Here is a 26,583-nt window from a genome sequence, read left to right on the forward strand (position 1 = left end):
ATCTCAAACATCCAGGTGGGTTGACCTGGAGTAAAGGAAGCAAAGAAGCCAGGCCTGTTTTATGACAAACATTAAATTATTTCAATAATACAAACAGAAGAAAGAGGGAGGAAGAAAGGGTATTTGACTTAGTTCAGGGTGGGCGGCATCATCTACGCTTATCAGAGAATAGAGCCCCCCTCCAGAGCTGCCTAGGTCTTTAAGCCACGATGCAGTTTTTGTCTCGGGCCTGGCGAGGCATCCCTGTGCGAGAATCCCCATGGAGCTGTGGGGTCGCAGAGCCTAAAGTCTCAGCTGCACTGTCGGGAGAGGTTGTGGGCCTGCGCAGGTGAGGGGGCAGTGGAATACGTTCCCCTAGGAAGAATCCATCATCCTCAGAGGATTCAGAACTGGGGCTGGAGGGTGAGCTGGAGCAAGATCCTGAGTCAGACCCTGATCCCAAGTCACAGCGATGGTAGCCACGTCGGCCGGTGTGGCGGTGGTGGTGGTGATGGTGGTGGCGGCGACGGCTGGGGGCCCTAGGTGGGGGACTACGTGGCCTGCGGCGCTGGGCCGGAGGTGCACTCAGGGTCCTCCGCGGACCTCCCTCTGAGACCAGAGGCTCACGGAAACTAACACGAGGGGTGCTTTGGCGGCCAAAGGCACTATCGTCAGGACGCAGGTCTGGTTGCTCTGGAGACTCCAGGGGTTGCTCAGGAGCGTTGCGGAGCCCCAGCTCGGGCATAGAGTGGCGATGGGGGGCCCCTCTCGTAAAGGGGGAGGGCTCCTCGGCGCCTGCAGCTGGAAAAGAAGAGATGGGGGCTCCCTATATCTGCCTCCCCCACCCGCCCCCACCTGTGAGGAGGCTTGTGGAAAGGCCTTCTCCTTTTCCACCCACTAAGACTAGGGAAGTGGGGACAGGGATCTGAAGCCTGGTGCAGACTGGGTAAGGAGGAACCAGGTACATTTGGTGTATGGGGCGTGGCCAAGGGTTGGGGAAGCTCTGGGATGGAGTAGATTGGATTTACCACAGAATAGGGGTGGGGCCTGAGTGCAATGGGTGGAGGGTGATGGGTTGAAGGAAAGGAGGAACTTGGGCTCCACCTGGAAGCAAGAGAAGCACCCTGTATAAAAGCAGGATAAACCCAGGGTTCCCAAGGTAGGTGTAGCTGGGGCTGGAGACCAGCCTGGAATGGTGCGGCAAAGGAGGCTGGGTCAAACACTGGGCGGGGCCTGGGCAAGTCCTGGGGAAGGGCTCAGGTTGAGGTGGGGGGCGGGGCTGTGACTGGGCGTGGCTCTCACCAGGTGCCGCCTCCGTGCAGGTGCCTTTGGTGGCGGTCTCAGAATTCACCTCCGAAGCAGGGAAAGAGGACGTGGAAGTTGCCAGCCGGGCAGCGACTGTGCCTCCACCTCCGCTCCAGCTGCGGCGGCCGGGCCCTGGAGCGGTGGGCTCAGACCCAAGGCTACAGGCTCGGGAGCAGAAGATTAGGCCACGTCGGGGCAGGAAGGGGCGGCCCAATAGGGCTCTGCCACAGCGACTGCAGCAGAAGCAGCGGTCTGAAGCGTGCCAATGCTGGCCCTCATAAGCCATCTGGCCCTGGTCCAGGCCTGTGGGGACCAAAGTCAGGGGTGGGGACTGAGGCAGAACCCCAGGCATACTCCCAGTCCTGATGAATGGGGCCTTAATTGGAAAAAAGTGGTGGATTGAGACAGTGCACCCTGATTTGCCGCCCCCCTTCCTAAATGGGATCACTCTGGAGTGGGGTTTGGTCCACACCACATGGCTCCTCATCCTCCTGAGTCTCTCCTGGAGATTGGCAAATGTCTTACCTACCCACCTCCCTTTATTGCCCAGGGTGCCCCTCTGGGAGTGGGGTTGATCACTGGAGGACTCTTATGATGTGAGCCAGACAGACATTAAAGGGAGGTGACTTCAGGTGGGTGGGCCTCAAGAAGAGGCCTGGGTGGCTGTGGCAGAGCTTAGAGGGGATAGTGTCACTAGAAGGTGGGATCAAATCTAGGCTGGTGGAGGAAAGTGGAAGAAAATGGGGCATAGCTCAGGGCAAGCAGAGGCTAGGTTTAGAGGGCTTTGTGCTGCTGGTGGGTGGAGACATGTCACAGTGGCCTAATGTGTAAGTAGGCCTTATGGCAAAGCTTGGGATATTGGGGATGGAGCTTGCAGAAAAAAGCACTAGACTGTGATGCTGGGACTGAGTTAAAGGATAGGGTGTAGTGGGGGCTAGGGCCTGGTGGCGTGGGGCTGTGGCCCAGCTATACATGCATCCCTCCATCCAGTCCCATTATTCACCCACCGATGTGCTCCCCACAGCCATCACAGTACTCCGCATGTCGGGCCTCATAGCAGGCACAGCAGTGGGGGCGGCTTTGCCGCATGACATAGCGCTGCCCTCCTAGTGAAGCTTCACACTCGAAGCAGCAGAAGTGACCCATATGCCAGTGCCGGCCCTCAGCTTCTGTGCACTCAGGGGAAAAAATGATCTGGAAGGTGCAGGCCATCTGTAGCTGTCAGAAGGTTCTGCCCTGACCCTTTCCACCCTCCACTCCCACCCCTGGGCAGAGAGGCACAAACCTCGTCACAGGCTTGGCAGCGTGGGCGCAGGCGTTCAGCATGGTGACGCCCACAGTAGACCTTGCCAGCATGATAGAAGTAGATGAGGTCAACAAGCAGCTCCCGGCATGTGGTGCACACAAAGCACTGTGGGTGCCAGCAGGCACCCAGGCCTGCACGGCTGGCAAACACCGCAATGTCCCCACCTCCAATCTGCTTCCCACACTGCCAAATGACAGACAGACACGGTCACCATCACTAAAATAGTCAGATGGATTGGGTCAGCCAGGTATGTCACACTTGGGTCTTTCCCATGGTCAAGTTTTATGACTGGCCTCACGTACAGGGTAACTTTTTTATTTTTTGGTACTGGAAATTAAACCCAGGGGTGCTTTACCTCTGAGCCACATCTCTACCCTTTTTATTTTGAGACAGGGTCTTGCTAAGTTGCTCAGGGTCTCGATAAACTGCTGAGGCTGGCTTTGAACTTGCAATCCTCCTGCTACAGCCTCCTGAGCTGCTAGGATTATGGGTATATGCCATTCTGTTTAGCAGTAATATTTTTAAATCAGTTACAGGGTTACTTGGAGACAGTTTTCACTTACGGGGGTGCCTTAGTGACTGACCCTGTTCATGGTCAGAAACCATAGAGACAGGCACTACATATTGAGGGTGGCCTTACAGGCAATCCTCCTGCATAGGGGGCTGGAGCAGACGTAGAGACAGAACAGATCTAACCACCAGGACCTTATTGACAGACTTCAACCAACAGTAAGTTCTAAGGACAAGCTCCACCCACCAGAAAAGGCCTTAGAGATAATTCCACCCACCACTTGGCTTTGGACACAGGTCCTGCCACTGTGGGTCAGTTTCTTTGTGCTGGGGATTGAATCTTGAGCAGGCTAAATAGTGCTCTGCCACTGAGTCATACCTCTAGCCTTTGGGTCAGTTCTTAAGCACAAGTCCTGACCACCAGAGGACAAGAGAGAGAGCCCACGGCCCATGTCCGTTATTGCATGGAGGAAAGAAACCAAGGCCTCCTTAGAGAAAATCTATACCCAACAGTGGGATCCCAGGGACAGGTCCTATCAGTGGGCTCTAGAGACACATCTTTTCCAGTAGAGGGGGCCCTAGAGACAGTCCACTGGGGCTTGAGTGGCAGGCCTCAGCTTTTCAGGGCCTAATAGGTGGGTCCTGCACCCCAGACCTTCAATCCAAGGCCCTTCATGATTTACCTCTTCACAGATGGCTCCAGTGATGGTCACTGGGAAGATGCGAACAGTTCCACGCCCCAGATTCTCTCGCTTCCGCTGCTGACTGAAGGCTCTCAGTTCTTTCTTCTCCTCCTCTTCCAGTGCTGTGCAGTACTGTGCCTAGGGGGAGCAGGGGTCTTCCAGACTTCATCCACACTGACAAGTTGACTTCTAGGACTTTCTATAGCTGGTGCCTCCTGCCTGAAATACCCACCCCTTCCCTCTTTTTCCAAAGCCAAGCTATGGTTTTGCCAAGGAATGTTCCCTGATGGCCCCTGCCTGTTCAGCCCTAAGCTCAGTTCAGTTTACCTTTTCTCCTTCAACCCTACCCATTTCCAACTGTCCTGCATTTGCCCAGGTTGTGCTCTCTACCCAGCATGCTCTTTCCGTCTTCTCTCTCACCTCACTATCGTGTGGGGGCAGCTGATGCAGCAACTGCTTGATCCTGTATTTCTCCCCAGGACTGTTGACGTAGGGGACCTTGTCTTCTGGGAGGCAGCTGAAAAACTGGTATACCTGGGAGGACATGGTGGGGGTGGGTAGGAGAAAATAATTGAGATTAAGGGTGGTAGGGACGCAATGAGATGGTGAGTCCCTGCCTCTCTAAAAAATTAAACTCATCAGAAGGGAACGTCTCTTGGTTCCTCCTTCTCCCTAAAGCTCCCAAACATGCTGAGAGTTCTCATATGTCTTGACCCTACTTTCCCCTCCAGTTATGCTCCATTTTTTTCCTTTTTCTGTACAGCAAAATTCCTCAAAAGAGTTGTGAATGCTTATATGCACTCTACTTCCTCTCCTCCCATTTTTCCCTTAACCCTGGTTGAGTCCCCAGCACTGCAATACACACACACACACACACACACACACACACACACACACACACACACCATATCCTGCTCGGTACAGTAGCACACATCTGTAGGCCCAGTAACTCAGGAGGTTGGGGCAGGAGGATTCCAAGTTTGAGACTGGCCTCAGCAATTTAGTGAGGCCCTAAGCAACTTAGTGAGACCCTTTCTCAAAATTGTAAAAAAGAAAAAAAATTAAAAGGACTAGAGATATAGCTCAGGGGTAAAGAACCATAGGGTTTAATCCCTAGTACCAAAAAAACAAATATATCTTCCCATGTGAAGTTTAGATTCTTGAAAAGAGAAATAGCCAATAAACAAACATGTAAACATATAGTCATCCTTTGGGATCTTTGGGGGATTGGTTCCAGGACCCCTCGTGGATATCAAAAACAGCAGATGCTCAAGTTCCTTGTATAAGATGGTGCAGTGTTTGCATATAACCTATACACATCCACCCATACACTTTAAATCCTTTCTGTATTACTTGTAATGCCTGATACAATATAAATGCTATTTAAATAGTTGTATTGTTTACAGGCTAGGGGTATAAATCAATAGTAGAGCATTTGCCTAACAAGTCCAAGACCATAGGTTTAATCTCCAGCACCACAAAAAAGAAGTATTGTTTAGGAAAATAATGACAAGGAAAAAAGTCTGTATGTGTTTAGTACAAGTGCAATTTTTTTTTCAAATCTTGATCCACAACTGGTTGAACCTGAAGATGTAGAACCTGCAGATATAGAAGGGAAAAGCTATGTCAGATGGTATAAGGAATATGGAACAAAAAACCAGGGAAGGAGCCAGGTGCAGGTTCAGGCCTGTAATCTCAATGACTTTGGAGGCCAAGAAAGGAGGATCTCAAGTTCAAGGCCATCCTCAAGAGTTTATTGAGGCCATGTCTCAAAATAAAGAATAAGAAAGGCTAGGGATATAATTTAGTGGTAGAGAGCTCTGGGATTCAATCTCCAGTGCCAGAAAAAATAGCAAGGGCAGTGGAACTGTAATAAGGAACTCAGGTAGGCCTCTGTGAGAATTTAATGTCTAGCCGGGCATAGTGGTACATGCCTGACATTCCAGCACCTAGGAATGCCGAGGCAAAAGGGTTGCAAGTTAGAGGCCAGCCTCAGAAACTTAGCAGGACCCTGTCTTAATATTTTAAAAAAGGGGAAAATCAGGCTTGCTGGCACATGCCTATAATCCCAGCAATCCCATCAGCTCAGGAAGCTGAGACGGGAGGATTGCAAGTTTGAGGACAGGTTCAGCAACTTAGCAAAGCCCTAAGTGACTTAGTGAGACCCTGTCTCAAAATAAAAAATAAAAAGGGCTGGGGATGTGGCTCAGTGATAAAATGCTTCTGGGTTCAATCCCCAGCACCAAAAAAAAAAAAAAGAAGGGGGGGAGGAGAAGGAGAAGAATTGAATATTTGAGCTGCTCCAAAGGATGTGAAGAAGTGAGTTAAGCAGATATGTGAATTAGAACAATCCAGGTAGAGAGAATAGCAGTGTTAAGACCCAGAGGCAGGAGTGTATTTGGCAGGTATGTGTGAGAAAGTGAGCAAAGGGGACAGCAGTTGGAGGCGAGGCCAGAGAGGTAGCAGGGCCATGGAGAGGACTTTGACTGTAACTCTCAATGAAGGGTCAGTCACTAGAGGGTTGTAAGCAAGGAGGGACATGATTTGTCTTAGGAGTTAACAGGATCTATGGCTGCTGTGACAGCCTGTAGGAATGAGGGAGGAAGCAGGGGGAAGAATGAGGAGGAATCAAGTGACTACTGCAACGACTGGTGACTGTGCTGATGATGGAAGTAGTGAGTCTAATTCTGGAGAATGAGAGTGTATATGTATATATATTTTTGTTTACTCCAGTGCTGGGGATGGAACCCAGAGCCTTGCACATGCTAGGCAAGCACTCTACCACTAAGCCCCAATTCTGAATATATTTTGAAAGTAGAGCTGGTAGGACAAGAGGATTTGCTTGTGGGAGTCAAGATAAAGGAGTGAAAGATGACCTAAGAATATGTGGATGTGTTCACTTGTGTGAAAACTGTCAACTGGGTGTGGTGGTACATGTTTGTAATCCCAGTGGCTTGGGAGGCTGAGGCAGGAGGATCATGAGTTCAAAACCAGCCTCAGCAACTTTGTGAGGTCCTAAGCAACTCAGCAAGACCCTGTCTCTAAATAAAATAGAAAAAAAGGGCTGGGGATGTGGCCTAAGTCCCCCTGGGTTCAATCCCCAGTACCCAAAATAAATAAATAAATAAACAAACAAACAAACAAATAAATAAATAAATAAATGAGGGAGTTGCAGATGGAAGAGCTTAAGTTTGTTTCTGGCCATTTGGAGCCTTGGGCATGCTGGCAAGTACTCTACCACTGAGCTACATACACCCTTAGCCCTTATTTTGTGTGTTTTATTCACTGTGGTGTCCACAGTACTTAGAACTGTGTCTGCAGTAGATGCTCAGTAATTATTTGTGGAATGAATCAGTCAATGATGGTGTGGTGAATGAGATGCTTAGATAAGACCTGGGGTGGGGGGTGCAATAGGAGTGGGTGAACAAGTCCTGGGGAACTGATCCAGTGATCACTCAAGGGTCTCCATCAAGAGGGGTCAGAAGGACACTGGAAGTTTGACCACACACTCTAGCATTGCTCCAGAAATAGATTCCTATTTGAGTGTTATGTGTTTGTGTGTTTGTGTGAGTGTATGTGCATGCCTGCATGTGTGTGCACCCACTGGAGAATGAGAGTGGGTGGCTGGCCTATGGTCACCTGCTCAGGTTTTAGGCCTGGGGGCACCCAGGCATACTCCTCTGATGCACAGCCTGAGTCATCATCCGAGATGGAGTGGCGCTGGAAGTCTGAGATTAGTCGACACATGATGCGTTCCAGGTCCACAGGTACTGCATGCACTGCGTGCTCTTCCCGTGGGCATTTGCAGTGCTGGCAGATCTTTCTGAGGGGGCCAAGATGGGTGGTCAGTTACCTAGGAGTAGCCTATCCAGACCCCCCTGAATCCCTTCACAGGCCAAATTCAATGAAAGAGCAGGACATGTAGATTACCACCAAAGAGCTGTGAGTATAGAGCTATGGGCCTCGGGGCTGATAGGACATGGGGCTAAGAGTCAGGGTCTGGTTATGAGCCTGTGGCCAAGGTCATAGGGAGTGGGGTGCTGGTTATGAGGGGCCCAGCTTCTGACTGATGGCAGGGCCATAAGATGTGGGCAGAGGGAACTGGAGCTGGGGCTGTGAACCTGTGTGCACACAGAATGCCAAGGGGCTGTATAGGGTCTTGAGAATATCGCCTAACCTTCCTGTCTGGGACTTGGGTCAGACTCTCCGAGCAGTGAGCAAGCAGCTGGTCTGAGAGTGGTGGGACTCCAGAACTGAGAGTGAAATTCTGAATCTAGGAGCTTCCCTTCAGGAAAGGCTCCGTGCTTTGTGGGGGAACTCCCTTTCCCTTGAGGCAGGGCTCCAGCCCTGTGATGAGGCACTGAACTTGTGTTTGTTGGGAAGGTGGGCTGTGAGCTCCCGTAGGAGGATAGGACACTGGCCCTGGGAGAAGAATGGAGTCCTGGAGAAAGGGGTTGGGGAGTGTGTGGGCGATGCTCAGAGCCAGGGTCAGGCTTGGGGAAGCCTCTTGGGCAGGGGACTGTGTAGTAGGTGGAGCTCTCCTGGGAACAGGATTCTTTGTAATGAGTTAGGGGGCAGGGCTCTTAGCCTGAGATTGAGGCTCTTTTCCCTACAGAGATCTTTCTGTGGGCAGAGTTCAAGCCTAGGGACATGGTCTAAGCCTCCAGTAGTTTTCCCTGAGGGCAAGGCTTTGACAGAGTTGAGGTCCTGGAGAGGGTTCACTTACCTCCAGCCATGCAGCAGGAAACCGGGGCACTGCTCTCTACAGGAGTTGCAGGGCTGGCCCCGGTCTGGGTCCTCTGCCTCTGGAGGCTGTAGTAGGCGGAGGCAGACGCAGGGCCAGGCGAGGCGCCAAAGCAGAGAGGGAGAAGTCAACGCCTGCCTCTCCACTCCTAGGCCCACGACTGCACGCTGGGGCCTGTCCCACTAGGGCAGCGCTGGGCAGGCTGGGACAGCGCCTGGAGCGCAGGGGAGGAAGACAACCGAGCCAGAGGCGGGGCAACTGGGGCTACCTCCCCATATGTTCATTTTTCAAGGAATTACTCTCCCTGTGCAGTCTTTGCCTCTCCCCCAGCCTTGGACACATCCCACCAGCCTCAGATCCCTTCAGACCTCCCCCAGAATTAGGGTATTCATCCCACCAGAACAGAGTCCCAAATCTTGGCATCCCCTCCTAGGCTTCATCCCAGCAGCTTCTCCACCAAGAAGACAGCAGCAGTTGGATTCCATAGGGTAGAAATCTGAGACCCCCATTCTTCCTTGGGATCCCCACATAAACCATGCTACTCCCTTCAGAAGCTCAAGAGCCTGCCCCCAAATCCTGCCTTCATTTCCTCATATCTAAGAAACTGGGGACTGTCCCCTAGGATCTCAGGAAGCCCCTGCTCCATCCAGAAACCCCCACCCCATGAAGCCTTGGCCTTTATTCCTCCTGTTTACTAGGACTATTCACTCCTTTGGATCACCAAGCCTAGACCCCACCTTTCCTAGTCAAGAGACTTCCTCCAAAGGAAAAGAAAGACCCTCCCATATGGGAAGTCAAAAGCTCCCCAGGCTCCGGTGGGAGCCTGGAAGCCCTTTTACCTCAAATCCCTGTTCCTCCACCCTAAGCATTGGGGCACCCCACAAGGGTGGGACCCCATCCCTCAGTCTATTTCCCTCCCCAGGGTGTGGAGGTCCCTGCTCCTCCCAAGACCCCAAGACTCAGCCTTTAAGAACCCCTCTCATAGTTCCCAGGAAAAGGGACACACCACGACACAGGGTTGCTGATAAAGGTGTGCAGAGAGGTGATTTAGGAGCATGGGCCACCAGATCTATATATTCCTTTATCCAACACCTCCAGGGGCCCCAGAGCCCAAGTCTGGGAGAGCTGGGGATAGGGATTCCCGGACTCTCTGTGGGGCTTCTCCAGGGTATCCCTGTGCCCTGCGCCCTCACCTGGGCCTCAGTTTACTCCTGATCCCCACCGCTGCCCTGATTGTCGCTCACCAAACGCCCGGAGCGGCGCCTCCGGGATCCACGCGCGAACATGGCGCGTCCGGACAGGGTCAAGCCGGGCCGGGTAGGGCGAATGGAATCCTCGCGGCCTCCAGGACACGGCGCGTCAGGCCTGGGAGCTCTGTTCCGTAAACCTGACACCGGCGTGGGAGGAGTGCGCCCCGTAGGGTCCGCCCCCGGCCCCCGTTGTCTCTCCGAGGCCAAAGCGCCCCCTGTCGGAAGGTGAGCTGTCCGCAGCCCGGTGGTGTCCTGCAGAAAAGCCCCCTGCCCTCTCGCCCCAGCTGCAGCAGGAGGCACAGCCTCTAGAACTCCAATGTGTCGCGTGGCCTTTAGGACTTAAGTCTTTAAGTAGTGGAGGAGGGAGCTTCTTGGAGGTGGCTACCTGACTGGAAGGAGTGGTGCACTAGGGTGCTTTTATGGACGCCTTGTGTCGACTTATCTTGGATGTTTATTTGGGCAGGGGTTAAAGCCATCTCTTGGCCCCTTACCACTGGTGAGGTTCCAAAGTTCTCTTTTCCTTAAAAGAATACTGCAAGATGGGCTGGGGGTGTGGCTCCGTGGTAGAGCACTTGCTTAACACGTGTGAAGCACTGGGTTTGATCCTCAGCACCATATAAAAATAAATAAATATACTGTGTATCCATCTGCAACTAAATAATAATAATAATAATAATAATGTGAGAGTGGTTCCCAATCGCATCTACAGCCCCAGCTGCGGCTCTGTGACTCTAACCAGACAGCTAGACCCTTCCTATTTCCTTCTGTGAGCAAGGATTGTATGAGGTTTGTGGGGAGGAGGCTAAAGTCAGCGGCTAGGTTTAAAGGATCTCTTCCAGCTCCCTCCCCATCCCTACAGGCCCTGCCACCATACCCACCAAGTCCAGAGAAGGAGATTTTAAAGCTTTGCCTCCCCCACCTCCATTTTTTCTCTCTTGGGGTAGATATCCCCTTCCCAGAGTTGGTTCCAGAACTGGGAGTCTCTTCCTTGGCACTCTCAGGCTTCACTGTGCCTCGGGGCTGGGAGGAGGGGGTCCTGCGTCTGCAGTCAGAACTCAGACCTCAGGCGCCTAACCCGGGTCTCTAATTAGACATGGAGGGGAGCCGGCGGCGGTCAGCCCGGCCTTTCATCGTGGGCGCCAGGAACCTCCCTCAACCCCATTACACACACCTCAGTCACTTCCCTCCCCTTTTAGTCCCCGGGAGGGTGTAAAGAGAATGAATAAATTAATTAAAGAGTCACGCCAGCGCCCCACCTCCCTGATGTCGAGGTTTTCCAGCTGGGGCAGTCAAGGAAAAGGAGAGAGCACAGGATTGGGTAGGGTAAGGTCTCCCTGTGATGTCTCCCTTGGGGATCCGTCTGTCTGTCTGTCTGTCTGTAGTACTAGGGAGCAAACCTAGAAACTCTTACATGCTAAGCAAGTGGTCTACCACTGAGCTACATCTCAAGCCCTTCCCATGGGGATTTGAGGATAGGGCTCCACAGGAACCAGGAAGGATAGTGGGCTGAGGGAACCAAACCCTTAAAAGACCTGTCATAGCTAGCAGGTCTACTCAGAGCTTGACTTAGAATGACTGGCAGGCGAGGAGCCTTCACAGAGAGGATGTGGCAGCAGCCTGAACTGCATTCATCAGGTTTGGGTCTTAGCCTCCTCTCCCCAGTCTTTACCCGCACCCCATCTGCCCCCCAAAAAGACACATTGAGAAACTGCAGCCGGTTGGACTAGGTGGTTGAGGAGTTTATTTGGGGGAGGAGAATTATTCATATTTGTTCTTCCTGGGGAGGGGGTCTTCAAACAATACCAAAGGGCAGGGTGTGGGAAAGGGGGGTCTGGAGGGGAAAAGAAGGGGCCACAGCCAGACGAAATGGCAACACACAATCACAGGCACTACCGACATCACAGACACAGCAGAGGGTGCAGGACAGGGGCTCCAGACCAGGCCTCCAACCACCCCAGATCGGGTGGAGATGTGGAGGGAGGGAGGGGCAGGGGAAGGGGGAAGAGGGGTGGGCCAGCCCCACAGACCTGCCTGGCTCTGCCCTCTGATTACCTAGCTATCTGGTCAAGGGGAGGGACAAGGGTGTGGGGGCTGTTCCTCTCTGGATCCCACCCCTCACTCTCCAAGCAAAATCATTCGTTTTTTTTTTTCCCAGACCATCTTCCTTGGTTCCCAGCCTTAGCTAGGGCCATTTTCCCCACCCTTAACAAAACTCATCCTGCAGCTCCTAAGCACCCCCCACCTACTACCCAAACCTGTTCAATTTAAAACACCTTTTCTTCAGTGTCCTATTGGGGGAGGGGCTGCCCTTTCTGAAACCACCAGGCTCACCCCACTCTAACCACACCCCTTCTGGAACCCTGACTAGGACAGTTCACCCCAAGCTTAGCTCATTCCTGAACCCCACCTCTTGCTCTACTCAAGATGTGTTCCCATTAGATCAAGTTCAGATTCTTGAATGTGCCAAGCCATACACACACGCACGCACACACACACACACACACACACACACACACACACACACCTTCTATAGGCTGGTCCCAATCCAAGACCCAACCAGTCTGGAGTCCACTTGCTGGCTCACATAAACCCCCACCCCTTCTAGAGACATGCCCTGGGCCTCCTTCCAAGCCTCACCCCAGAATGCTTTAGGCACCCCTTTACTTTAGTTACTCCCTGATGACTACTCCCCTCCACTATAGAGCTCCCTTTAAAGACCACCTTGGATCCAAGCTGTCCTCTCTACCCCAAGATTCCGGATCTCTGCCTCTCTCCCACCCTCAGGGTTGAATTTTCCTTCACAGCTTTGTTCAGGCAAGGCTGGTGGAACCAAGGCCAGAGTTAGGAGGAGGGGCTAGAGAGAGGGGAGAGAGTGAATTCACACCCACCCTCCCCACACAGCTGAGGTCTGTCCCCTCCCTGTCCCCCTTCCAGAGCCCCCTAAATTCAGGGGACAGGGGCAGGGATCAGAGAGGGGCTGAGGAATGCAGGGAAGGGGCAGGAGTAGGGAAGAAGCCCACTCAAGACTGGGCCCCTAGTGCATGAAGGGAGAGGGGTGAGGGCAGGGCTCAGACAGATAAATAGATATTTATATATAATATATATATATATAAACAGCAAAGACAGTTAGGGTCTCCTGGCTTGAGGGATGGAGACCTAGGGTATAGGGGAAGGAAGGGGGGCAGGCCTTCTCCTGAGCTCTTGCCCACCCATGGGGTCCTCCCGGGCTGCACTGACCTGTAGAGACAAAAAACACAGAAAGGAGAAAGGGTCTAAACACAGATGGCACCCTTAGGGAGGAGCTGCCCCCTTTCCCTGGGTGCTGCTGCTTTTTCCTTTCTTTCTTCACTCACAGCCCTGAAATCAGTTTCTTTCCAGCTGCCCTCATGGTGTTCCTGATCTTGAGCCTACTGGGTTAGGTACCAAAACCATTAAGGTTCCCCACTCCCAACTAAAAACAATCCATTAACAGCTATTGTTCTAGCCACTGGGTATATACCATATTGAGCAAAACAAAGATCCCTGTCATTATGGGGCATACCTTGTGGCAGGGGGAAACAGACTTTCTTTAATGATGCATAAATGAATTATGTAGTAGAACATAAATTCATAACATTGAAATAAAACACCAAGGGGCATGGTGTCAGCAATGGGGTCACATGGTGCCTTGGGGATCAAGCTGTGAAGACTCCATCTTTGCCTCCAGATGTGATATAAGCCATGGAATGATTTTGAGCAGGGAAGAGTAAAATGAGTAAATGTCTCATGGTGTTTCCATCATTTACTCAATAAAATGTTTTGCAGCATGAGGAGTGCTCTAAGTGATGTGTGTCCTGTATGAATAAGTTATGGTTATATTCTTCAGTCTAGGGGAAGAGACAGTGAATAAACATATACACTAATAATTATAGATCATGATAAGGAAAAGCACAGGGTACTATGAGAGAGATAACAAAGGGGATTTGTTTTAGACAGGCAAGACCTCACCGATCAAGTGACCAAAAGGATGAAATGAAGCGGGCTAGGTAGATATTAATTTGTGTGGGTATAAAACTCTAGGAGGAAAACAGGTTCAAAGGCCCTGAAGTCAGATTGTGCTTGACACATTGCAGTGGCCAGTTTGACTGAAACAGAGCAGGAGAATGGTAGGTGAGATCAGGAAAGTGAGATGGGTGTGGGGGGCTACACGTGTAGGGATTTAATGTACATAGTGAAAACTTCCAGTTTTAATTCCAATGAGATGGGTGAGATGGGAACTACAGCTTACTTCTAAGTACAGGAGGGCCATGAACTAATTTAGGATACTGCATAGAACAGAATAAAAATGGGGGTGCACACCTGTGAAGAGGTCCAGGGGAGATTACAGTAAGAAGTGGAAAGACTATGGAATTATTTTGATGGTAGGGCCCACAGGGTTCTTTGTTGAATTAGATGAGAGATGCTTTAATAAATCCCCTGCCTTTTGCTTCCTAGCTAACCCAGTACCAGAAACTACCTCTACCCACATGTTACAACTTCCTTGCCTTCCTGCCCCCGCCCCCAACTCAGGGAAATCTCACTTTTTTTTTTTGGCAGTACTGAGGATCAGATTCAGGGACACTCTATCACTGAATTACATTCCACCCCTTTTTATTTTGAGGCAGGGTCTCACTAAATTGCAGAGGCCGCGCTCAAACTTTCAATCATCCTCCTTCAGCCTCCAGAGTAGCAGGGATTGCACCACCACCAGATGACTCAATTCTCTCTTAAGGCACAGCAAAAAGATCGGTAAGCCATGCCGGGCACAGTTGTGCAAGCCTGTAATTCCAGTGACCTGGAAGCCTGCAGCAGGACTGCAGGCTAACCTGGATAATTTAGCGAGACCCTGCCTCAAAATAAATAATAATAAAAATAAATTAGGGGGCTGGGGCTCAGAGGTAGAGCACTCGCCTCGCGGGTGTGAGGCTTTGGGTTCAATCCTCAGCACCATATAAAAATAAGTAAATAAAATATTGTGTTCATCTACAACTAAAAATTTTTTCGAATTAATTAATTAAAAAGTGTAGTTTAGTAGTAGGCCAGCCCTGGGTTTAATCCCCAATACTGCAAAAATAGTAAGTAAAAAAAATGTCGGTCAGCCTTCCCAAGCAACCCCCACCCCCAACCCTTTTCCTCCTTTGAAATTCCACACCACATCTTTAACCTCGAAGAGTTGGGAGAGGTGGCATATCTACCATCTCCTCTGGCATTGGTGAGCTCGTCTGACCTTCAAGACTCAAGCCGTTTACACTCAGCATCTATTGGCTTTACCACCTATTGGCTAATCTGTCACTTCTAAGACCCACCTCTTCCGCAGAGCCGCCCCTCTGACTATGCTCTACTGCGCAAGTCCTCCTGTGATTCCCTCTTTTCATTGGTCTCTCTGTCTACTTGTTTCACCCCTTCCTTCCCGCGGAGCTGCACTTCTCCCTCCCTCTCATTGGCTTGTTATTCCGCCCATCTTCAAGTACCACTCTCTTGTTCTCCATTCATTGGCTAGCTTTTCTACTCAGGTATCTTTATTGGTTCCTTCACACTTTAACCCTTACTCTTGGGCAAATGTTCTATGTACTGTCCATTCCTGATTCTTATTGGTTCACTGACCCGCCCATCTCCTTTCATGTACCCTCTTTGGCCATATCACCCGCCAGTCACTCACCAGATTACATCTGATTGGAGAAGGAGGTGGGCGCACCCTGCGGGCCGTAGCCTTGCTGCCCATAGTCGCCCTGAGGCCCGTAGCCACCGCCACCGCCGCCAGCTGGCTGCCCGTAGTCGGGCTGGTAACCACCCTGGGGCCCGTAGGAGTCCTGGGGCCCATACCCGCCGGGGCCCTGCCCGTATCCTGCATCGCCGTAGGCGTCCCCGGGTGCTGGTTGCTTCTCAGGGGCGCCAGGTGGTGCACGCAGGAACGGGGCGGCCCAGCCTGTCTCCTTAAACACAAACCACAGGTTGCCGACCCAAAGCACCAGGTTCAGGAAGCCGAACACCTGCAGGGAGATAAGGACTGGCTGTAGTCCCCTGCCCACTACCTTGGGAGCCTGAGGGGACTTCAAGGCCATGCGCACAGGAATGGGCTTATAGTGCTTGAATTTGTGGACTCCTGGACGGTGGTGGTTTCTAAAGTCCTGACTGAGGTCCCAGGGTTGAATGTCAATGTGCAGAAACATCATCTTGGGCATAGGATGCATGTTAGAATTAAGATTTCTGGGGATGTGGAGCTGTATCATATTCTGTATACAAGTATTTATCTATTTGCACACATTACATATACATGTTTACACATGTATAAATTATAGTAAATTTAAATTTGTAATATGTTTATCATAAGATGTAAGCATACTTTTTTTAAAACTAGGTTCTGAACCCAGGGCCTTGAGTATGTGTGCTCTACCACTGAACTGCAGCCTTATTTTAATTTCAAGAGAGTGGCTTAATAAGTTGTCCAGGCTGGCCTCAATTTGGGATTTTCCTGTCTCAGTTTCCCTAGTAGCTGGGATTTCAGGATTGTGCGATCACACCTGGATATAAACATACATTTCTTTTTATTAAATATGTCACTAACAGGGCTGGGGATGTAGTTCAGTGGTTGAGCACTTGCCTAGCATGCACGAGGTCCTGGGTTCAATCTCAAGTACTGTCAAAAACTAATAAAGAAGCTGGGTGCGGTGGTGCATATCTGTAATCCCAGCAGCTTGGGAGGCTGAGACAGGAGGATCGTGAGTTCAGTCAGCCTCAGCAATGGTGAGGTGCCAAGCAATTCACTGAGACCCTGTCTCAAAATGAAATATAAAATAGGACTGGGGATGTGGCTCAGTGGTCCAGTGTCCCTGAGTTCAATGCCCAGTACCAAAATAATTAATTAATTAATTTTAAAAAACAAAAGAATAGTTTACTAACAAATGTGCACACACACACGAGTACACAATGTGTACAAATTCATATGTAATTATTCATGTGTAAAAATATGTAATTATGTACTGTTATATTAAAATATAGATACATGGGAGCTAGACCTGGTGGCACATGACTAGTCCCAGTGACTCGCGAGACTGAGGCAGGTGGACCACAAGTTCAAGGCCAGCCTGTACAACTTTGTAAGACCCTCAATAAAAAATAAAAAGGGCTGGGGATATACCTTAGTGGTAAAGTGCCCCTGGCTTCAATCCTCAGTACCACAAAAACAAAGCAAAAATATATAAATATATTGAATGTATAAAAAATATTTTAAAAACATAAAACTTTTCATATATCTTTTGCTATATATTGTGCCCACTTCTAAGTGCTTTACATGTTATTAATTAACTTACAATTCCTTTTTTTTTTTTTTTTGGTACTAGGAATTGAACCCAGGGGTGCTTTACTACCGAGCTATATTCCTAGTCCTTTTTTTTTTTGTTTTGTTTTGAGACAAAGTCTCACTGAATTTCTTAGGCCCTTGCTAAATTGCCCAGTCTGACCTTGAACTTTCCATCTTCTTGCCTCAGACTCCTAAATTGCTGGGATTACAGGCATGTGCCACCATCACATTGTGGCTTACTGGTAGAGCACTTGCCTGGCATATGTGAGGCACTGGGTTCAATCCTCGGAACCACGTAAAAATAAATAAATAAAATAAAGGTATTATTTTAAAAAGTTCCTTTGTAGTTAGGAAGTAAAATCTCCATTTTATTTTACCTAATTTTTTCCTTATTTATTTATTGAGACTGGGCCTGGCAAAGTTGCCCCAGCTGACCTCAAACTCCTGGGCTCAAGTGATCCTCCTGCCTCAGCCTCCAGAGTAGCTGGGACTACAGGCCCATGTCACCACACTTGGCTGATATTTCTAATTTATTTATTTGATTAATTTATTTGGACCTGGAAATTAAACCCAGGGGCACTTTACCACTAAGCTATAGCTCTGGCCCTTTTGATTTTTAAAAAATTTTGAGACAATGTCTTGCTAAGTTGCTTAGGGCCTTATTAAGTTGCTGAGGCTGGCCTCCAGCCTGCAGTCCTTCTTACTTCAACCTTCCGGGTTGCTGGGATTGCAGGTGTGCCCACTATGCATGGCTGATATTTCCATTGCTTTAAACAGAGGAAATTGAGGCCCAGAGAAGCTAAGTTACCCAAGGCCTTAGTCAGCAAGTAATTGAAAGAAGAGTTAGAATCTTGGCACCTGTAACATTTGTATGCAATTTACATTGTGCCAGGCCCTTTTCTAAGCACTTTGTATGTTATTAGTTCATGAAATACTCAAGTTTGGAGCAAAACCAATTATTAGTCTTCAATTTACATGCTCAAACAGCCCCGAGAGGCAGTGTGACTAGCTTTAGGTCACAGAGCTCATAAGTGGCAGAGCTAGGATTTGAACTTACAAGTAGGGAAACATTTCAAGTTATTGTTTCCTTTTGCACATAAGAAAACCAAGGTTCCAAGAGGATACTGAGTTGTGGGAGATTCTACATGACAAGGTTGGGTCTGGGATCCAAGTTTCTCAAATTTAATATGGATAGAATGCTTCCTGTTCCCCACTAGGGGACAGTATGTGCATCGCTGTGTTATCTCATCCTTCAAGACTCTGTTGTTGGTATGCCTCCTCCAGGGATCCTCCTTGGATCTCTCCTGACTGTCCTCTCATTTTCACTTTCCAATGCTCCCTATGCCAGACTGGAAATTTCCCAGGCTCCCTTCTCAAACAGTTCCAGTTTCCCAGGGCTTACCACTGAGGTGTTGAGTCCTGAGGTCACAGGGTCCCTCAGCTCCTTGCATGTGTTGCTTGTCTGGTGGCAGACATCCATCTCCTTGATAATGTTCTCTGGGTCTGTGGCCATCTTCACATCTGAGAGTCCCTTGGCCCAGGCGGATGAGCTAACTAGCCACATGAAGGCAAACACCGCTGTGGCTAGAAAGTCCTAGGGTGGACAGGGGTGAGGAAGGTGGCATTGTGAGTGGGCTACTTCACACTGAACCCTCCTGGGATCAGAAGCTTTCTTGGGAGGGAGGGTCCCCCACAAGAGGCCTTTCTCTCCCCTGCCTTTTTCAGCTGGGAAGCCTACAACATTTTCACCTGAAGGTGGCCCTCCCAGCTTCAGCTTGTGTGAGTTTATGTGACACAGAGGATGTGGGAGTTTGATTGTGATGTGTGGGTGCAGGTGTTGGGGAGGAACTCTGTGGGATGTTTCCGAATTTGTGGGAAGTGGTGTGTCTTTCCACTTTCATCTGCACGTGGGAATTTGTGTCATTTGATGTCTGGGATGAGGGTGTGTGAGTACAGCTGTGTAGGAATCTGTCTGTGTGGCAGGATGACATGCATGACTGTCACAGTGAACCTCTACATGCTCCTTCCTTTGATCTAGACTGCGTGGTTGTGAGAGAAATGGTAGGTTCACTGGTGTAGGCCTGTCTGGGATTTTTTGTAGGCTGTGAGTATGTCCCTGGGGCCCTATGGCTCCCTCACTCCCTGATACCCAGTGTGGACTCAAAGAGACAGGAGCAGCAGTAATGTGTGGCTGTTATGATGGCTGCTTCCATATGGGCCTGACAGTTGGTGTGGCCTATGAACAAAATGAATTTTGTCCCTGAGGTCTTGTGTCCCCCAGACTCTACATACAAACAGCAGGGGACTCACCATCATGGGCCCTTTGTTGTTCTCTCGGTACTTGTTCTGCAGGAAGATGTAGGTGGCCAGAGCCCCCATGGAGTAGAGGAAGGCAAACACAGCCACAGTGACAAAGAATTCAGCAGAAGAGGAGTAGTCCCCCACTAGGAAGACCTTTGTGGTGCCCCCTCGGCAGTTGGGTGCATCAAAGTACACTTGGTGCAGCCTGCAGAGAGAGGTGGGCAGGTGTAGTACAGCCCCTGAGAATACTGTCAGCCCCCTGCCCAGTCATGGGTCTACCCGATTCTGACAAAATCCCAGGAAAGGAAGGGAATGACCATTCACAAAGCACCTGTGATGTACCCAGTCACATTTCACTGACTGATCAAAAGCTTTCTAGTGAGAAGGGTTATCCATGCTCCACTCCAACCTAGGCACTCTTGTCTCTTGGTTATTCCTAGAACTTGCCAGTCATCCTCTTAACTCAGGATCTTTGCACCGGCTATTCCCTTTGCCAGGAATGCTCTTCTCTTAAATATCTTCATGTCTTACTCCCCCATCTTCTTCAAGCTTTACTCTGTTGTCACCTTCTTAGTGAGGCCTTCCCAGAAATCACTATTTAAAAATTAATTAAACCATTTGCTCCCTGTACTCCTTAACCCCCTTCCTTGTTCCATTTTTCTCTGAAGCTGTGATCACCACATAACATACCAGGGATTTGTTGTGTTTTGAGCTTACTTATCTTGATTTATGCTGTAATTACAAGCGGGCAGGGCTTTTTCTTGTTTGGTTCACTGCTGTATCCCCAGTGTCTGGAGGACCCCGGAGCACATAGTAGGTTTTCAAGCAGTATTTACTCAATAAAATGTACAGGGGTAAAAAAAAGGCTCAGAGAACTGCATTAACTTGACCAAAGTCACAAAGCTGGCAAGGGAATGGCAGCATTGGAGCTGAATCCTGTCTTCCCCCTATATCTTGCTCATTCTTTTCCCCATCCCACTTCAGGTTCCTGAGAGAGGAAAAAAAATGTATGCATAGCAGAGGATAGCCCAGTGGCTACAAAGTAGGAAAAGACAGAAAGGAGGGTAGAAGGGACATTGGAACAGGATATTTGTATGTGAGGCAAGGACAGTCTGGTGAAATGGAGGAAACTGTAGGGGGTAAAGGCCTGGAATGGGGGCCCAGAGCTCTGACCTCAGACTGGGGACAGGATTCTGAGACTGAGCAAATGGTGTCAGTGTTTTTGTATAGCAGAGTTCCTGAAGGAGGAGGCTTAACATTTATTGATCACCTACTAAGCAGTTTATATATCTATCTAATTTAATGATGCCCTTCTAGCAATTTCTCTAAAGTGGGCATTACTAGACTCATTTTACAGGTGAACAGAGGCTTAGCAAGGCTATTACTTGTCCAAGGCTGTACAAGGAACTGAATCTGGGTTTGAGTTTCCATTTCCAGTGGGCTGGGTTTAGAGAGGAGGTACCCAAAGGGGAATGAGGGATCCTTAGGGTGTATCAGGGCACTGAGGAAGGCTTGTTCAGCAGGACTTGGGACAAAGACTTCTTTGAGGGAGACTTTTGGGTAAAGGGCAGATCCTTCTGTCCTGAAGTCCTAGGCATTGGGGAGTCCATAGGGAGCTTTTGTGATGTGGATTCACAGAGGGTCAACTTTAAATAGTTTTCTATGCTGCCAACTACCGCTGGTTCTCCCTGGTTTCTATGATCCAGTGGATCCCTGTTTGCTCCTCTACCTCTCAGGTCATGCTTTCTATGATCCAGTGGATCCCTGTTTGCTCCTCTACCTCTCAGGTCATGCTTTCTCGGTGCTTCCACTTCTTTCCATCATTATTCAGGGTCTGGGATGGGATTTCCTCTATTTTAACTGTTCCCACTTCCCACTGAGTGATTTCTTGGGTTGACATTGACATTTAGGGTCCAAAACCTCCAATTTCCAACTCAATGCCTGGCCTCCTTCCTTGCATTCCTAAAACTGGTTTCTTTTACTTATTTAGCCAACACTTCTGGGCACTTTTTCAGTACTGGAGATTAAACCCAGGGCTTTGGGCATGCTAGACAAGTGCTCTACCACTTGGTTACACTACCAGCCCTTCTTACTTTATTTTCAAACATAGTCTCAATAAGTTGCCCAGACTGGCCATGAACTTATGATCCTCCTTCCTCAGCCTACTGAGTTGTTGGGATTACAGGCCTACACCACTATGGCTGGCTCTTAGCAAGCATTTCCTGTGTGCCAGGCACTAAGCTAACCATGGTGCAAGTATTAACTCATTTATGACTTCCCAAAACCCTGTGGGATAGGCATTATTATCATCCCCAATTACAGATAAGGAAGTTGAGAGTCAGAGTGGTTATGTGATTTGGCTAAGTAGTGGAGGAACCTCAATGGAAATTGTGTCTATAGGTCGGTCTCCCCATCCCTCAGGAGATAGTAACCATGCCAGCTATGCTCACTCTTGGACACCTAGGATCCTGCACAGAGCCCAGCACACAATGTAAGCTCAATAAATGCCAGAATCATTTAACTGGGTATCATCATTCCCCATATCTAAGCAGCACCTACTCATTTTTCACTATCAGAAAACCCTGCATGAGGATTGCCTCCTAAAGTTTCTCTCCATTTGCAACTATCCTCTTTATCAATTTGTTTGTTATCATATAGACTCCACATGGATACGGAGCATGGTGTGTTTTAGTCACTTCTACATCCCCAGCACTTTGAGCAGTATCTGGCAAACAACAGATTCTCAAAAAATGTGTATGGAATGGATGAATGAATGGAGAATAAATAATATTGACTGAACACCTACTGTGTTTAGATTTATATCTTTTACTATTTTTTGCTTTGGTTGTGCTGAGGGTCAAACCCAGGGATTAGGCAAGTGTTCTACCACGGAGCTACATCCCTGGCCCTGCATTTTACTTTTTTTCTTTTGTGGTACTAGGAATTAAACTCAGTGGTATTCTATCACTGAGTGACATCTCTAGCCATTTTTATTTTATTTTAAGACAGAATCTTGCTAAGTTGCTCAGTCTGGCTTCGAACTTGCAATCCTCCTATCTCAGCCTCCAGAGTAACTGGGATTACAGGTGTGTTACTTTTTAATCTTGTTTATTTCCTGTCCCTTACCCTTTTCCTTCACTAGAACAGAGCCAGAGGGTGACAACCTGTGTCTGTCTTGCTCACCACATGGTCCTAGATGTCCAAAGGAGTGCCAGGTACACAGCAGGTGTTCAGTGCATGGGCAGCAATCCCAGTGGTTATGACCTCTTGAGGTGGGGGCTGGGCAGAAGCCACTGGGTAGGAGGTATTAGCCATTCCCACCCCACCCTTGCCTTTCCCAGGTCTGTTGGGATCCCAGGGTGGGGTCACACCTGAAGGGGTACTCAAATTCAACCTCGATGCTGAGGTCACTCTCCGTCTTGTTGGCACACTCCACGCTCAGCCGGAGCTCCCCGTTGTAGCTGCCGCATGTGGCAAAGGCGAAGATGGCAAAGACCTTGGGCAGCAGGGATGGGATGGTCATATTGAGCTTGTCTGCATGTGGGAGGCGGGGTGCCCTCGTCTGGGACAGATGGGGGCCCAGCATAGGCAGCAGCAGATGGAGAGGTCCCCACCCCCATCCCCTAATCAGGGCTCATAGTCACAAGCTGATTACAGGGGTGTGGCTGTCTCTTCCTGTTTCTCCCTTTCCCTGTGCCTCTCTGTCTCTACCCCTCTATGCTCTGATGTCCTCCTCTCTTTTTCTGTGTGTCTTACTGTGTTTCCATATCTTTCTATATCTCTTTTTCTCTATATGTCTTTGTCTTTCTCATATGTCTGTCTCTCTGTGACTCTGATTTTCTGCCTCTCCTGTCTCTAGGTGACTCTTTTTGCTCTCTCTGTATGAGTGTATGTCTATGTCAGTGTCTTTCAGTTTCTTGGTCTGTCTCTGTGTCTCTGCTGTCTCTCATGAGGTCTCCATATGGTCTTCTCTCTGTCTCCCTCGTATCTCTTTTTCTTTGTGTTAGTTTCTCTTTATTTCTGAGAATCTCTCTGTCTCTTTCTCTACCCCACTCCATTTTCCTTCCTTTCCCTGTGTCCATTTTCATTTGCATCTCTGTCCTCTGTGCATCTTTCTCTGATTCCCTTTTCTTGTCTGTTTGCCTTTCTCTCTCATTTCTTTTCTTTTTTTTTCTCAGTAGTTCCATCTCTATCTCCATCATTTCTTGTCTCTATTTCTGTCTCCTTTACTGTGTCTGGGTTTCTCTGTCTTTGCATCTCTCCCCAAGCAATCAGCTTTAGGCTCCACCTCCCCCACCCCTCCCTCACTTCAAGAAACGATGTAGGACGTCACAATATGCCACTTCACGACGGGGGTACCCTCAGCCTTATGTGACGTCACAGTCCATCCTTTTCTTGGCTTCAAACCCCTGGGACCTCACCCTCAAGCCCAATTCCCTTATCCCCTTCCACTGTCCATCCATTTGTTGGCTCCCACCCCTCCTCCTCCCTGGTTCTTCTGGACCCCCACTACCTCTGGCTCTCTCTTCAGTGTTCCTCACGACCCAGTTCACACTCACCCATTGCAGCACCTTCACGAAGCCAAGGGGCTCCTTGATCACCCGGAACTGACCCCCAGCCACCAGCTGAGGAGAGAGAGTGGGGACGGGTGGGGTTGGGGGAAATGGACAGGAAGGTAAGGGGAAAAGCTATCAGGTGATGACCCCTGAGGATAGGGCACGTGACCTCTGGGAGGGGGAGGCATTTGGAAAGGGGGTGAGAAGGAAAAAGTGACACCTTGGGGAAGGTATGAGCACCAGGGTCTCTGTGAAAAGACCCTCAGGGTTCAAATCTGGTGGAGAGCTCTGAGGTGATAGTGGGTCAGATGGCAGAAGAGTTCAGACGTGAGAAAGACAGGGATGGAGTCTGGACCACTTAGGGAAGGTAGGTGTGAAATCCTTAAAGGTGAATCAGATGGGGAAGAAGGTCGGTGAAGAAGGTGAGGAAGGAGTTGGGGTTCACTAGGGTTGGGGGAGGGGGTCTTGAGTGGTGAAGGTGAGTCATAATAGGGTGAGAGGTGGGTTGTCTAAAGTGGGGGAGCAGTCCACAGGAGTAAAGGTGAGTCAGATGGGGGAGGTCTGAGGAGATGAGGATGAGGAGGGGTTGGTATTGGTTAGCGAGGGGGCGAGGTTCTGAGGTGGTGCACCAGAGTGAGATGGCGGAGAGGGTCTGGATTGATTAAGGTGAGGGAGAGCTGGGACATGGCTTCACTGGATAAGTCTTGTGGGAGAAGAGATTGGGGGGTTTGGAGAGGCAAAATCGGATCGTCCGCCTAGGTCTGCCCTGGGGAAAGGAGTGGTCATCTACTGGGGTGCAGTCTGTTTGGGAGGGGCGGGTGCCAGCCCTCCCCCACCCCACCCCCACACCTTCTGTCGCTCTATTTCCTAGCTCATCTGCAGCCCCCCCGAGTTTCCCTTCCACTCTTCCCTCCCTTCCCCCCTTTTCTTTCCCCCAACCCCAAGACCCCCTCATGCTCCCTTCGAGGTAGCCGGTAATGATCAGAGATTTTGGTGGCCTCCGCTGCGGCAATGAGGATGGCCCTCGCTGCGGCAAAGAGCGCACTCCTTCTTTTTTCCACCTCCCTCGTCCTCCCTCGCCTGCCGCAGACCCCCAGCCCCAGCACCAGGGAACAGGTTTCTGTTGCCAGGACCACCTCTCAGAGTCAGGGGGTCAAAGTGACCCGAGTCCGGAGGCCTGGAAGCAGAGGGTTCTGTCCGCGGTGCTGGAGCGCGTACCTGATTCACCACGTCCATGTCTGCCAGCAGCAGCATCAGCAATGCAGGGGGCGGGAGGTGCCTGCTAGCAAGGGCGGGCGCGGGGCGCGGCGGGGGCGGTGCGCGATCGTTGGAACAGCCCAGGCGGCGGCAGCCCCGCCCCTCGCATCCCCCTTCGCGCGCGCCTGCGCACAACAGGTCGTTTCCCAGTCTCACCGGTCGCCATTCCAGCTTGGAGGCTGGAGACAGGAGAGCGTTTTGGCAACATCTTTCTCTCTGAAAAGACAGCTAGAGGACTGGGGTGAGGAGGACCGCTCATTCCTACAGTATTATATTTTGCCAGGCCCTTTCCTGAGTTTGTTAAAATGTTCACTCATTTAATCCCTGGGTAGGAGGGACTATGAACCGTGTTTTTACAGAGGAGGAAAATGAGTCTCCAGGGAGGCTAAGTGACTTGCACAAGGTCACCCAGCTAGTAATTGGCAGTGCTCAGAGTCTCTGCAGTTTAAACATAGTTCAAGGTCCTGAGGGTTCTGAAAGTCTGAATTTTAAGTACATCCAAACAAACCTGCTCTTCCCTCCTCTCATCTCATTTTTCTCTTCCTCTTGGTCAAATCCTTGCCTACTCCAACTCTGCAGTTTAGTTCCTATTTATTCCTTGTTATTCCTTCCTATTTATTATTTATTAAGCACTCTCTTAATTTGACCACCCTTCCATGCTATTAAAACTAGGCCTATCAAGGTCAATAGTGATTGCCATGTTGCAAAATCGAGTGGATGAAATAGAGTTGGGGCTTAAGATGTTCAACCTCACTCATGCTAGGAGGAGCGCACATAAAAATTTACTAATACTAAATGCTAATAAAGCAGTACATCATTATACCTGATAACAGTGGCTGCCACTAGAGGAAAGGAAACTTTTCAATTTATCGTCTTTGTAGCTTTTGAATTTTGAAACATCAAAATGTATTCTTTTTTAAAAAATATATATTTTTTTTAGTTGTAGATGGACACAATAACTTTATTTGTTTTGATGTGGTGCTGAGGATCGAACCCAGTGCCTCACATGCAAGGCACGTGCTCTACCACTGAGCCACAACCCCACCCCCCTTATTTTTAAAACACATAAATCATTCAAATATGTAATGGATGCTTCCTAGTTGTTACCTTATGAAGGGAAGCAGTGTACAGGAGGGGTGAAGAGCATGGGATTTGACATTCAGCTGCTTGAATTTGAATCCCATCTCTAATATTTATTCCTCTTTGACCTTGGGCAAGGAAGAAGGTTTAAAATGATGTGTATAGGGTTGTTGTATTGATTAAACACAATAATCACTGTAATGTTCTTAGCACTGGGCACAAGAAATGGTTAATTTTTATCTCTTTCACTTCTCTGGAATCCATTCACTTCTTGCTGTCTCCTCTGTCACCTTC

General features: G+C 49.5%; 2 protein-coding genes across 2 annotated transcripts; both read right to left on the reverse strand.

The window, feature by feature from the left end:
- Positions 1 to 57: 57 nt before the first annotated feature.
- On the reverse strand, positions 58 to 9,929 carry Prickle3 (prickle planar cell polarity protein 3). The gene is made up of 9 exons (XM_005338683.5): positions 9,772 to 9,929; positions 8,510 to 8,595; positions 7,423 to 7,606; positions 4,204 to 4,317; positions 3,784 to 3,921; positions 2,570 to 2,773; positions 2,292 to 2,478; positions 1,282 to 1,587; positions 58 to 780 (listed from the first exon to the last, which is right to left on the reverse strand). Exons 1-9 carry the CDS (start codon positions 9,811 to 9,813, stop codon positions 200 to 202), a joined length of 1,842 nt encoding a protein of 613 aa, XP_005338740.1. The 5' UTR covers positions 9,814 to 9,929; the 3' UTR covers positions 58 to 199.
- Positions 9,930 to 11,495: 1,566 nt separating this feature from the next.
- Positions 11,496 to 25,313, reverse strand: Syp (synaptophysin). The gene is made up of 7 exons (XM_005338684.5): positions 25,171 to 25,313; positions 23,956 to 24,021; positions 22,768 to 22,892; positions 19,406 to 19,601; positions 18,498 to 18,689; positions 15,455 to 15,785; positions 11,496 to 13,014 (listed from the first exon to the last, which is right to left on the reverse strand). Exons 1-6 carry the CDS (start codon positions 25,204 to 25,206, stop codon positions 15,459 to 15,461), a joined length of 942 nt encoding a protein of 313 aa, XP_005338741.1. The 5' UTR covers positions 25,207 to 25,313; the 3' UTR covers positions 11,496 to 13,014; positions 15,455 to 15,458.
- Positions 25,314 to 26,583: the final 1,270 nt, after the last annotated feature.

This window comes from Ictidomys tridecemlineatus, chromosome X (genome assembly GCF_052094955.1).
Source record: "Ictidomys tridecemlineatus isolate mIctTri1 chromosome X, mIctTri1.hap1, whole genome shotgun sequence".
In the NCBI taxonomy this organism is placed as follows: domain Eukaryota; kingdom Metazoa; phylum Chordata; class Mammalia; order Rodentia; family Sciuridae; genus Ictidomys; species Ictidomys tridecemlineatus.

Coding starts and splice junctions, on each gene's coding strand:
- Prickle3 (XM_005338683.5), bottom strand. CDS start 9,813: ATGTTCGCGCGTGGATCCCGGAGGCGCCGCTCCGGGCGTTTG. Junction 2,774..3,783: donor CTGGAGCCATCTGTGAAGAG/GTAAATCATGAA, acceptor GTCATTTGGCAG/TGTGGGAAGCAGATTGGAGG. Junction 781..1,281: donor CTGCACGGAGGCGGCACCTG/GTGAGAGCCACG, acceptor CTTCTTTTCCAG/CTGCAGGCGCCGAGGAGCCC.
- Syp (XM_005338684.5), bottom strand. CDS start 25,206: ATGCTGCTGCTGGCAGACATGGACGTGGTGAATCAG. Junction 24,022..25,170: donor ACATGGACGTGGTGAATCAG/GTACGCGCTCCA, acceptor CTCTCTCCTCAG/CTGGTGGCTGGGGGTCAGTT. Junction 19,602..22,767: donor GAATTTGAGTACCCCTTCAG/GTGTGACCCCAC, acceptor CTCTCTCTGCAG/GCTGCACCAAGTGTACTTTG.